Source organism: Lissotriton vulgaris, chromosome 1_1 (genome assembly GCF_964263255.1).
Source record: "Lissotriton vulgaris chromosome 1_1, aLisVul1.2, whole genome shotgun sequence".
Lineage (NCBI taxonomy): Eukaryota > Metazoa > Chordata > Amphibia > Caudata > Salamandridae > Lissotriton > Lissotriton vulgaris.
In genome coordinates, this window is record NC_141685.1 from 1132380074 (window position 1) to 1132392828 (window position 12755).

The window sequence follows — 12755 nt, forward strand, 5'->3', positions numbered from 1 at the left end:
ATTACCATTCCTCTACCTGCCACCAACAGGAAGTTACGTCTGGAATTATCTATCATCAGGCCTCCTGTCTAGCAATCACTGAGAATATGGAGAGGGTGTCATATCAAGAGGCACAGAGTGTATCTTGTAAGTTAACGGGCCATCTTCCAAAGCAACACAACCCCAAGGTGGACAGCAGCAACTCGTTCATCATCCCACGTTCTGTCATCTATGTGTGGGCTGATGTTCTCTGCTTCGATCACTTTGCATCTTCTCTAGCAGGAATGCATCCACGGACACATGCTACCCAAACCATCCACTAGCTGTATAAAACTCCTGTAGTCACCCAAACACTGCCCTGGCACCGATAGATAGGGCGTCTCCTGAACTTGCCCATGAATAACTCATTGACAAGATCAGCTCATTGATGTACCCAACCCAGCTGTCAGTGAAGAGATGTCCTGTTCTGACATCCCAAACATAAAATATAATGACTAATGTACAAAAGCAATTAGAAAATGCCTAACAGGACGAACAAACAACCCGGACAGAATACCTAAATAGATGTTTTTGTATCTAAATTAATTAGCTTCTCTACTGTTGAAATGGCTTAGTGAGTTAAACCATAAAACCTGACACCTGATATGACCCGTATGTAATGTGTATGAATTCCTGCAATGTCAATCAATGTAAAGGCAACAGCTATTGATTGAAGCGGCAGAAGCGCACAATGAAGCACTATACAAAAACAGGTTATATTACTGAACATTACTTGAGAAACCAACGAGAAGGCAGGACTATGATTAATCTCACCCTGGCTGCCCTTTCACTCCAGTGGTATAGCAGCCACTCATCAGACCTGCCTCCTCCAGTCAGACTCAGTATTTCCTTCCCGAAACTCACTCTCCAGTCAATCTTCCCAAGACCCACGTAGTAGCCCGCTTCTTCTTGACTGTGTCAATGCCCAATATTCCCATTTTTAACCTTCTAGTTGTTCAGCTCCTTCTACAAACCTATTAAAATACTTTCCTGCGATAGCCTGACCGGTATGAGACACTTTCTCTGCAGAAACCCTCCTACAAAATGCGAATGAAATGTTTTCTGCTGATACACTGTGGGGCATTTCCTCACCCCCCAGCTAAAAACTTCAGTTTTAGTATTTGATTACCCCACAAAAAAGACATTTCTTTAGAACAGCAGTGTCGGCCGTAGGTGTAGGGGGGGCCAGAACATGCCACATGTTTGTTAATTAGTGGTTACCTCAAGGAGTTCCATTTACACGAAGCGTGTTTTTATCTTATGACGAATTAAATTGTACCAGGGTCTCGGCCTTCATTGACAAAGATCGGCACTTGTGCATCAGAATATCCTCCTATGACCCCACAACGTTTCACAAGACCACCAAAGTCTGTGTCAGCAGAACTAGACCGGGCCAGTCAGCAGCTACTGTTTAGCGGGTTTCGGAACAGTGCCACATGTCCCCAGTTGTTTTTCTGCTCATAGCTTACAAGAATAAGGAGCTCCAAGTGTTCGAGTCTAAGTGGGTGGGTGTTGAGAGAAGTCGTTTGGAAAGGGTGTCTTAAAGATATTCGACTCACAAGATGAAGTACCCCCAACTTGGTTCTTCGCAAAAACATTGTGCAACACTTACACACCAGCACTCCAGCAACATGCGGTGTGCTTCACTCAGTAAACAAATACTTGTTCACATTCATAAATAGCCAGTTTATCCAAGCACTAGAGCCTAATATATACATTTTAGTTAATATAGAAACCCTTCAGCCAACCTCTAGCATATACTTTTCTAGGCACTGAAATGCAGGTCTCCAGTCTGCTATAGTTCTATAGAGGTACCCCTTGGTCCAACCCGTACCTCTGGTACCATTATCCCAGGGATGGCAGATAAGCCACCAAAACATCCAGCAATACAGCCCCCCGCTTGATATCGAGCGTAGATCTGCCTGTACAACCCAACCTCCGATAAACAAATACTTATACATCCCAAGCTGTCGGTTTAAAGAACCTCCTTCGTTCCCTCCACAATCCCTCCCTATATGCAGCTCCCTGCTCGCCAGGCCGCCATATTGTTGTTGTACCTGAGCTTTTTTACTCACAGACCCTAACCGGCCACCACTTGATGCCCCGCCTCCTCACTCACCTTGGCTCCCCCGGGGGACGCTGCTCAGCGTCAGCAGCAAAAGCAAGAAGAACAGCGGAGAGCCGCGAGACCGAAGGTCCGCCATAGCACCGAGCGCTCTGGGACAGCTGGGGGAGCGCGCACGCAAGGCTCAGACACTAGGCGCGTGCGCGCGCACGCCAGGCTTCAGACACAGGGCTCGGGCACGCACCAGTAGAGCGGGCACGTACGTGGACATGGAAAGAGGACTGGATGTGACAGGCGCCGTTTCGTGCATAGGGGCGCTGCTCCCGAGACCCGGAGCCTTACAGGGGGCGTACCATCCCTTTGTGAGTCTCTGTTGGGCAGCATAGTCAGTCTCGGCACAGAAGGTGGTCGGAGTTCTTTGTATCTACATTCCAGCCCTCACTTCAATCCAACCCACGCTTGGAGTCTCTTACCGCCCCGTTTTCCTTTCTGGTACCCTGAAATGTCCAACTTTGTCTAAACGCCCAAAGGCGGCTCAGGCTGGGCATCACGGGCAGTTGACTACACAGAGCAGCCGCTCCACGATGGCTGCTTCTCTCGCTTAGCTTTCCTAAGTATTTTCTCTTTGTCTATTATTGTACTACACTTATTTACGTCAGTACGCACATAGCTCTGGGACATTGAGGGAACAAAGCCATGGAAACAGAAAAATACCACATTTTCTTAATTAGAGGGGAACATGTGGAAGCTGTGGTCGTCTAGCCGCTTTGGGCATTACAACCTCTTAAGTTTATAATTTTCATCATGACATAGAAGTGTGAATTTTGTACTTCATCTTCACTTTATCCTGTCGATAGGAACGAACCAGTGCTTGAAATGAGAATAGAACAGTGCAGGTCCCTGTTTGCAACTGGGGTGCCGGTACTCCGAGTTCAAGAAAATAGTATTTAGGTGAAACACACCATCTGCTCTTTACCTCTACGTCTGTCTCCCTCGAGGAAATCATTACTGTAACCCCTTAGCTGCGGCGGCTATTCCGCCGCAGCGCTAGGGGGGAGGGGGGGCCGCGCGGCGCTCCCGTACTCGTGACGGAACCGCTCCGTCATGAGCCCCGGGTGGGCTGTGCTTAGCGGTTCCGTCACGACCCGCCCACTCAATAGAACGCGTCGCGCAGGCGCGAAATCAGCACCGCGCAGGTGCCGCAAACAGGTCGCGACGGAACCGCTCCATTACCAGCACAGCCCACCCGAGGCTCGTGACGGAGGGGTTCCTTCACAAGGTGAATCCCATTTCCAAAAAGGTGAAAAGTACACGAGTATAAAAAATATAGCTAGTATAAACCGCCCCCACCATCCTCCCCGTAAGATGGCTGGTTTTCTCGTCCCAATTGTAAGTGTATGAATACATGCCCTAGGCTGCTCCTGGTTTTTTTGGGGGGGGATATGAAAAGAGCATAATCAAAGTGCACAAGGGTAATCTACCCTTTTGCATGGTCACCCCAGATTTCTCACCTTTTGCTGTATCCTATTTTTTTTCTGCTTTTAGAACTTGTCTGAAAGTGCCATGTTTCTTGCATTGGTATGCCCCCACTTTTTGTTGAACTGCTTTTGTGCTTTGACTGAGTGTGCCCTGGGCTCTTGCCAACCAGGTACCCAGGGCCTGTGTTCCTTCCCTAAAGCTGTATTGAAACAAAACCCAATTGGCATCTCTGGCCACCTATCAGCCCCTAGTAAATGGTACCCTAGGTGCCCAGGGCCTGGTGACCAGAGAAGACCCCTAAGGGCTGCAACACCCTTTGTGCCACCCTTAGGGGCCCTGTACCCTGACACCCACACCCTGCCTTTGCTGGCAGAGTGTCTAAGTACAGAACTAAAGGGGGTGGTAATGGACGGTGCATCTGAACCAATCAAACACTCACACCCAGTCAAAAGATCTGGGTTTAATCCATCACCGTTCTTTAGCCCACTCTGCCACCCCAGTTCAGACATGGCTATATGCAAATCAGTCTGACCCTGTGCCTCATGGGAACAGTCCAGCCCGAACTGCCAAGCCATGCCTTCCCTGGACCGGAAACAAGCTTCAGAGAACCGGTTTCTGGCATTCCAGCCGTCTTCAGCCCACCTTGCTTGAATCCAGTGGCAAAGTGAGCAAGGGACTCACGTCTGAGCATACCCTGCCACACTTATGGCGGCCAAAAGCGGTACAAAAAGGGGTGGTAATGGACGGTGCATCTGAACCAATCAAACACTCACACCCATTCAAAAGATCTGGGTTTAATCCATCACCGTTCTTTAGCCCACTCTGCCACCCCAGTTCAGACATGGCTATATGCAAATCAGTCTGACCCTGTGCCTCATGGAAACAGTCCAGCCCGAACTGCCAAGCCATGCCTTCCCTGCACCGGAAACAAGCTTCCGAGGACCGGTTTCTGGCATTCCAGCCGTCTTCAGCCCGGCTTGCTTGAATCCAGTGGCAAAGTGAGCAAGGGACTCACGTCTGAGCATACCCTGCCACACTTATGGCGGCCAAAAGCGGTACAAAAGGGGGTGGTAATGGACGGTGCATCTGAACCAATCAAACACTCACACCCAGTCAAATGATCTGGGTTTAATCCGTCCTCGGAAGCTTGTTTCCGGTCCAGGGAAGACATGGCTTGGCAGTTCTAGCTGGACTTTTCCCATGAGGCACAGGGTCAGACTGATTTGCATATAGCCATGTCTGAACTGGGGTGGCAGAGTGGGCTAAAGAACGGTGATGGATTAAACCCAGATCTTTTGACTAGGTGTGAGTGTTTGATTGATTCAGATGCTCTGTCCATCACCACCCCCTTTTGTACCGCTTTTGGCCGCCATAAGTGTGGCAGGGTATGTTCAGACGTGAGTCCCTTGCTCACTTTGCCACTGGATTCAAGCAAGCCGGGCTGAAGACGGCTGGAATGCCAGAAACCGGTCCTCCGAAGCTTGTTTCCGGTCCAGGGAAGACATGGCTTGGCAGTTCGGGCTGGACTGTTCCCATGAGGCACAGGGTCAGACTGATTTGCATATAGCCATGTCTGAACTGGGGTGGCAGAGTGGGCTAAAGAACGGTGATGGATTAAACCCAGATCTTTTGACTGGGTGTGAGTGTTTGATTGATTCAGATGCTCCGCCCATCACCACCCCCTTTTGTACCGCTTTTGGCCGCCATAAGTGTGGCCGGGTATGCTCAGACGTGAGTCCCTTGCTCACTTTGCCACTGGATTCAAGCAAGCCGGGCTGAAGACGGCTGGAATGCCAGAAACCGGTCCTCAGAAGCTTGTTTCCGGTCCAGGGAAGACATGGCTTGGCAGTTCGGGCTGGACTGTTCCCATGAGGCACAGGGTCAGACTGATTTGCATATAGCCATGTTTGAACTGGGGTGGCAGAGAGGGCTAAAGAACAGTGATGGATTAAACCCAGATCTTTTGACTGGGTGGGAGTGTTTGATTGATTCAGATGTTCCGTCCATCACCACCCCCCTTTGTACCGCTTTTGGCCGCCATAAGTGTGGCAGGGTATGCTCAGACGTGAGTCCCTTGCTCACTTTGCCACTGGACTCAAGCAAGCCGGGCTGAAGACGGCTGGAATGCCAAAAAACGGTCCTCGGAAGCTTGTTTCCGGTCCAGGGAAGACATGGCTTGGCAGTTTGGGCTGGACTGTTCCCATGAGGCACAGGGTCAGACTGATTTGCATATAGCCATGTCTGAACTGGTTTGGCAGAGTGGGCTAAAGAACGGTGATGGATTAAACCCAGATCTTTTGACTGGGTGTGAGTGTTTGATTGATTCAGATGCTCCGTCCATCATCACCCCCTTTTGTACCGCTTTTGGCCGCCATAAGTGTGGCAGGGTATGCTCAGACGTGAGTCCCTTGCTCACTTTGCAACTGGATTCAAGCAAGCCGGGCTGAAGACGGCTGGAATGCCAGAAACCGGTCCTCGGAAGCTTGTTTCCGGTCCAGGGAAGACATGGTTTGGCAGTTCGGGCTGGACTGTTCCCATGAGGCACAGGGTCAGACTGATTTGCATATAGCCATGTCTGAACTGGGGTGGCAGAGTGGGCTAAAGAACGGTGATGGATTAAACCCATATCTTTTGACTGGGTGTGAGTGTTTGATTGATTCAGATGCTCCGTCCATCACCACCCCCTTTTGTACCGCTTTTGTCCGCCATAAGTGTGGCAGGGTATGCTCAGACGTGAGTCCCTTGCTCACTTTACCACTGGATTCAAGCAAGCCGGGCTGAAGACGGCTGGAATGCCAGAAACCGGTCCTCAGAAGCTTGTTTCCGGTCCAGGGAAGACATGGCTTGGCAGTTCGGGCTGGACTGTTCCCATGAGGCACAGGCCCAGACTGATTTGCATATAGCCGTGTCTGAACTGGGGTGGCAGAGTGGGCTAAAGAACTATGATGGATTAAACCCAGATCTTTTGACTGGGTGTGAGTGTTTGATTGATTCAGATGCTCCGTCCATCACCACCCCCTTTTGTACCGCTTTTGGCCGCCATAAGTGTCGCAGGGTATGCTCAGACGTGAGTCCCTTGCTCACTTTGCCACTGGATTCAAGCAAGCCGGGCTGAAGACGGCTGGAATGCCAGAAACTGGTCCTCGGAAGCTTGTTTCCGGTCCAGGGAAGACATGGCTTGGCAGTTCGGGCTGGACTGTTCCCATGAGGCACAGGGTCAGACTGATTTGCATATAGCCATGTCTGAACTGGGGTGGCAGAGTTGGCTAAAGAACGGTGATGGATTAAACCCAGATCTATTGACTGGGTGTGAGTGTTTGATTGATTCAGATGCTCCGTCCATCACCACCCCCTTTTGTACCGCATAAGTACAGAACTAAACAGAGAGTCAACATGGCACACATCCCTGTGTGCCATGCCCACAGAACCCACTGCCCTGGCATACTTCAGTCACCCCTCTAGCTGGGTGCCCTTTGTCAGTGGTGTGGGCACAGTTGCATGAGCCCTGTGCCCCTACAGTACCCAGAGCCATCCCTGGGCATTGTAAGTGCAGTGATGCCAATAAGAGTATATGGTGCTGGGAGCTTGTCATTACGAACGCCACAGCCCCATAATGGCTACACTGAAGGTTGACAAGTTTGGTACCAAACTTCTCAGCACATTAAACCCGCACTGATGCCAGTGTGGGATTTAATGTAAAATGCACCAGAGGACATATTAGAGATGTCCCCTGAAAACCTAACCTACAATACACGTCTGGTCTGAGTGGCTGCAGAGGCTGCCACACAGCAAACATGTTGCTGGACCCCTTGGTGGAGAGCCCCCCGCTCTCCTGGGCCTGCAACAATGCACATCCTGGGCGAGGTGCTAGGTCTCCTCCCCAGGATGGGCAGGGGGAAGCTTCAAAGGCATGCCGCCTCTGTTAGCTTCTCCAGACCATTTGCTGTACTCAGCAACTGGCCCCCACCAGTTCCAACCCCCACTCTGGCGGGAAACCCTAAGTCAGGAAGGGGGGGTGCCAACCCCCCCTCAGGTGGGAGAGGCGAGGTGAAGCACGACCCCAGGCTCCGGCCATCTTGAAGATGGGGAGCCCTGCCCAATCACAGCTAGGCTCCTGCCCCCCTGTTAGACCTGACATCATTGGCTTGAGTCTCTCCTCCATTTTTTCTGTTTTGCCTCTACTGTTTTTCGATGTTTTGCTGGTATATGCTTTGGGCGCTGTGCCACGGCTGATCCGTGCCACAGCGCAAGTGCTCCCTATGTTAAATTGATGTATCTAATGTATCCATGTTTGGCTTATTTGGTTTACTGTCAGTCCCTAGTTTAGTGCACCAGGAGTGCCGGGGCTTGTAAATACAAATGCCGCTCGTGGGCTTGCAGCACGTGTTGTGCCACCCACAGGAGCGGCCTCGTAAAAGAATGTCTACGGGTCGGTCATTGCGAGACCCACGTGCAGCCTAGTGCTGTCACGCAGGCTGCACAAGTATACCTACTTGCCAGCCCCTCCAACCTTCCCTTGGCTTCATGTTAGTCACCCCTATGGTAGGCCCACGGGCAGGGTGCATTGTAAGTGTAAGGTAGGACACGCCTGACCAAGTTGGCATGTCCTAATAGTGAACTACAGCCATCTTCGTTCTTCACTATTGCGAGGTAGCCTGCTCTCCATTAGTTAGAATGGGCCGCCGGGATTATTAATGCTATGATCCTAGCTGGCTCGGGGAGCATGGTGCAATGTCGAGTTTGGTATCCCTGAACTTGGGGTTTAATTACGCATCCGTTGGTGTGGATGGTTTTTAGACTCTGGGTTCGAAAATAGCACTTTTAGAAAGTGTCTATTTTCTTGTCTAACCATATCTGGTTTCTGCTGGTCTTGCGTGTGTGTGACAGGAGCTGGGTGGCTCCACAGGTCTGGATGAGTCAGTGTGGGATGAGTGGGACATTTGCGTTGAGAGTAGGGGGAGAGTAGTTGTTGATAGCCTGCCCTGCCTGATACAATGCTGGCTCCACCTCCTGCCAAGCGGCTGATGGCTCTGTGCCTGCCATGGACGATCCTAGCCCCACCTCCTGCCAGGAGGCCGATAGCTCTGCTCCTGCCAGTGTCAATGCTGGCTCCACCTCCTGCTGGGCGTCTGAGGACCCAGCCCTGCTCAGTGAATAGGCCAGGTGCTACTGCCTGGCTCCACCCACAACAGACCCAGGATGTTGGGAAATCCCCCGGCATGGACAAAGGGATCAAAGCCGGAAAGGGGTATAAGAGAAGGACCCCTGAACCAAGAATTTAGATCACTTCTGACAAGGAACCCTGTAACCAAGGACAAGAGGCCTGCTGATCTGAGGACTTGCCTACCCCTTCTGCCAGTGTGCTGTTTGCTGGGGGGAATCCTGCAGTGCTTCTTTATTTTTGCCAAGGAACCAGGAGAGAGGAACTGTGTGTGTACTCTCACGCTTGCTAAGAAAATCTCCAAGGACTGGAAGAGTGCCAGTCTCCTGCTGAAGTCACAGGGCTAAAGGACTTCATTTGCTAAAGCGCTATTTGCTGGGATCGTGAATCCAGCACCTCTGAAAGAACCAGCAATCTCGACGCCGACGGACGTCGCCGAATCCAGCTCGACGCAGTGGGTAACGGCCCCAGTGTCCCGCTTCCTCGACGACCGGCCGCCGGGCCCGACCGACAACGCCAGTGAGTGGGAGTATGGCTCTAGCTCCAGAGGACCTCGTGTCTGCACCGCTGCTGATCGCATCAACTGTGTGCCCTCTCGACGCCGTGAGTGCAACCGCATCATCGACGACGCCTGCTGAGGCCTGATCGACACCGAAGACGCGACGCCGGATTGCTCGATGCCGCTGATCATCGTGTGCTTCATTTTCCTAAAAGTACTGTGTTGTTGGGGGTCCGTGTGACTCCGGGCTCGACGTAGCGCTCCTCGCGGTCGACGCCGAACCTTTGGATTAACTTTGCCTCGACGTCGTGTAGCCCCCGTGTGGGTTACCCTGTTGCTAAGAACTGTATTGCCAAGAAGAAGATTTGCTTTGATACTAAAGACTTTTGTGCTACCGAAGAAATTACCTTGAACTATCCCTTTTCCCTTCCCAGAGTATTTATTAAGATTGTGTACATTTTTGTTGTTATTTGGTCTTGTGCTAAGCCTTATATAAAAATACTTATTTTTATGATACTACTGTGTCGTGTCCATTTGTAGTGTATTCACTTTATTACTGTATGTGGTCATAATTGCTTAACACACAGCCTCTGAGATAAGTCTGTTCTGCTCTGCCAAGCTACCAAGGGGGTGAGCAGGGGTTATCAAAGGGTGTGATCCCCTTGCCCTGACTAGAAAAGGTGTGTCCCTATTTGTCAGAAGTGTATACCTCTGCCAACTAGAGACAGCCGGTTCTAACATTGGATGCAGCGGTGGGGATTTGGACTTTGCATTTATGACCCATGTACAGTGATTAGTGTGCGCTACATAGTGAAAGCAGACCATAACGCAGTCACAGTCTAATTTGGAAGGATCCTATTTTTGGTTCTCCGCTTTTCTGAAGCTTGATTTTTTTAACACTGCCAGTTTTGACCATGAGTGGCAACGGAGTCACTGCCCCTGTTGTTGTTGTTGAAGAGGAGGAATTCGACAGAGCGAAGTTAGACGTCTACAGATTGGAGGAGTTGAAATCCTTTTGCAAGAAGTTTAAAGTTCCTACCAAAGGTCTCAAGGCTAAGGAAACCTATCTCAAAGCATTGCAGGCCTGGTTGGAAGCCAGAGATCCCACTGATCCGGTGATGGTACCGCCAGTGGAAGGGGATGAGGAGGCGCCAGCGAATGGGCCTGAGTCCTCTCCCGGAAGCAGTGTTTCCTCCAAAGGTCTTTCCCCTGAAGAACGAGAAGAAAGGGCGAAGGAGCGAGCGTACAACATGGAAATGGCAAGGCTAAAGATAAATGGGCAGTTGGAGTTAGAAAATGCAAGAGGTAGAAGAGAAGCTGATTTGGAGACCAAAAGGTTAGATTTTGAAAGAGAGAAGTTAGCTTTGGAGCGTGAAGTCAGGTTGAGGGAGCTGGATATCCAAGCTAAGAAGTTAGAATTGAATCCCTCTGGTGGCAGCATTCCATCTGGGCCTGCAGAAAGTAAGTTTTACTTTCCCAAAGATGTGATAAAGGATTATCATAGAAACGAAGATATTGGTCAGTGGTTTAAAGCGTATGAGCTAGCATTGTTGGCCCACCAGGTCCCTGAGAAGAATTGGGGAGTGGGGTTGTGGGGTCGCTTTGTGAATGAGGGGAGAGATACCCTGTTAAACATGCCTGTTGCGGATAGGATGTCGTATGCTCATATGAAGGATGCTTTAATGTTGCGGTATGGCCTAACCCCCGAGAAGTACAGACAAGCTTTTAGAGAATGTAAGAAGCTGCCTGGTACGACGTGGGTTGAATATGTGTCTTATTTTTGCAGAGCCATGGATGGTTGGGTGAAGGGCAGCAAAGTGGAAAGTTATGAAGCTCTTTATGATTTGCTTGGGAGCACTTGTCGAATAACTGTTTTCCAGAGCTGCGCCAGCACCTGATTGATAGCAAGATATCTAACCCTAGAAAACTTGCTGAGGAGGCGGACCGCTGGGTCAGTACCAGGGTCCACAAGGGTCCAGTGGGAGACTCAGCCAAAGGTGGGCAGGGTCCCCAGCAGAAGAGTGGGGGGGACAAGGGTAAACAGAAGAAGTCTCAGAAAGGGCCCCAAAGTAATCCCCAAGGGAACCAAGGGAAAGGTTCCCAGCCTCCCCCTGAGAAGAAGCCAGGGGCCCCGACGGGTAAACCTGTTCATAGGGGCCCCCTAACCTGCTACACTTGTGGGCAGGTAGGACACCGGTATTACGATCCCCAGTGTCCCATGAAGAAATCGAATGCACCGCCGAGTGCCCCCCCCCGTCAGTTGGCGAGTGTAGCCCTGGGAGGGGAAGAGATGGTTGTCCATGGTGGGAGGGGTCCCGCAGAGATGTCCCTGGTCTCGCTAGGAGACATGCAAATGGTCCCTCCACCCCCTCTGCCTAGTAACACTAGTAAATATAGGCAGTGGGAGTAACACTAGTAAATATAGGCAGTGGGTGACCATTAATGGCCATAGAGTGGAAGCTCTCAGAGACACCGGAGCGAGTGTGACAGCTGTCAAGTGTCACTTGGTGTCCAGAGAGCAGGTGGTTCCCCACGCATTCTATCCCGTGATAGCTGCCGACAACTCCCAGAAAGAGTGTGAGGTAGCTCAGGTTTCCTTTGAATGGGGGGGAGTTTCAGGTACTCTTCAGGTTGCTGTGAGGCCCGCCATGCCTGTCGATTGTCTCCTGGGCAACGATTTAGAAGACTCCCCTTGGGCTAAGGTGGAGAGAGAGGCGCACTTGAAAATGTTGGGCGTGCCAGAGTGGGTGTGTGCAACCACTCATTCGATGACAGCAAGTAAGGGTGTTGATGGGGTCCCGGAGCCTGAAAGTACGGCCCAGGACCCAGCTGTGAAGAGAAGAGGCAGGGGGCGCGGGAAACCGTCCCCCGTAGTTACCGTGGTCCAGGAGGAGGTAGACCCTGAGGGGGATGCCCTGGAGCCCACAGGGGAACAAATTGCCGAACTGGGAGACCTGCCCGAGCTGACCCACTGGCAGCAGGACGGTGGTCCCTCCAGGGAGGAATTCTGTGCGGAACAGAAAGTGTGCCCTTCTCTTGTGGGCATGAGGCAGCAGGCCTCAGCCCAATCCTCAGGTGATCAGTCAGGGTCACATTTTGTGTACTGGGAGAACGACCTCCTGTATAGCGAGCCTAAGGCTGCTGAACCTGGGTCAGCCCGTGTGCTGGTGGTACCCCAGCGCTTCAGAGCCTTCCTACTGGGTTTGGCTCATGACGTTCCGTTAGCTGGACATCTGGGGCAGGACAAGACCTATGACAGGCTTGTCACCCATTTTTATTGGCCTCAGATGCGTAGGGATGTAGACATCCATTGCAAGACTAGGCTTCCCTCCAACCTTTTCCGGTGGTCAGTACCCCCTTTGACCGGGTGGGTATTGACATTGTTGGGCCCCTGGACCCCAAGACAGCCCTGGGCAACAGGTTCATCCTGGTCTTGGTGGACCATGCCACACGGTACCCGGAAGCCATCCCTCTCCAAACAGTGACGGCCCCCGTGGTGGGACGGGCACTGATGGGTGTTTTCTCCCGGATGG

The 12755-nt window shown here is 51.4% G+C and overlaps 1 protein-coding gene across 1 annotated transcript in view; it reads right to left on the reverse strand.

Moving 5' to 3' along the window:
• Positions 1 to 2302, reverse strand: part of ACVR1B (activin A receptor type 1B) — a 180640-nt gene extending 178338 nt beyond the window's left edge. Inside the window, exon 1 of the mRNA XM_086963785.1 lies at positions 2138 to 2302. Coding sequence (XP_086819911.1) covers positions 2138 to 2222 — 85 coding nt within the window. The 5' untranslated portion in view covers positions 2223 to 2302. The remainder of the gene's footprint in view (positions 1 to 2137) is intronic.
• Between the last annotated feature and the right edge of the window lie 10453 nt (positions 2303 to 12755).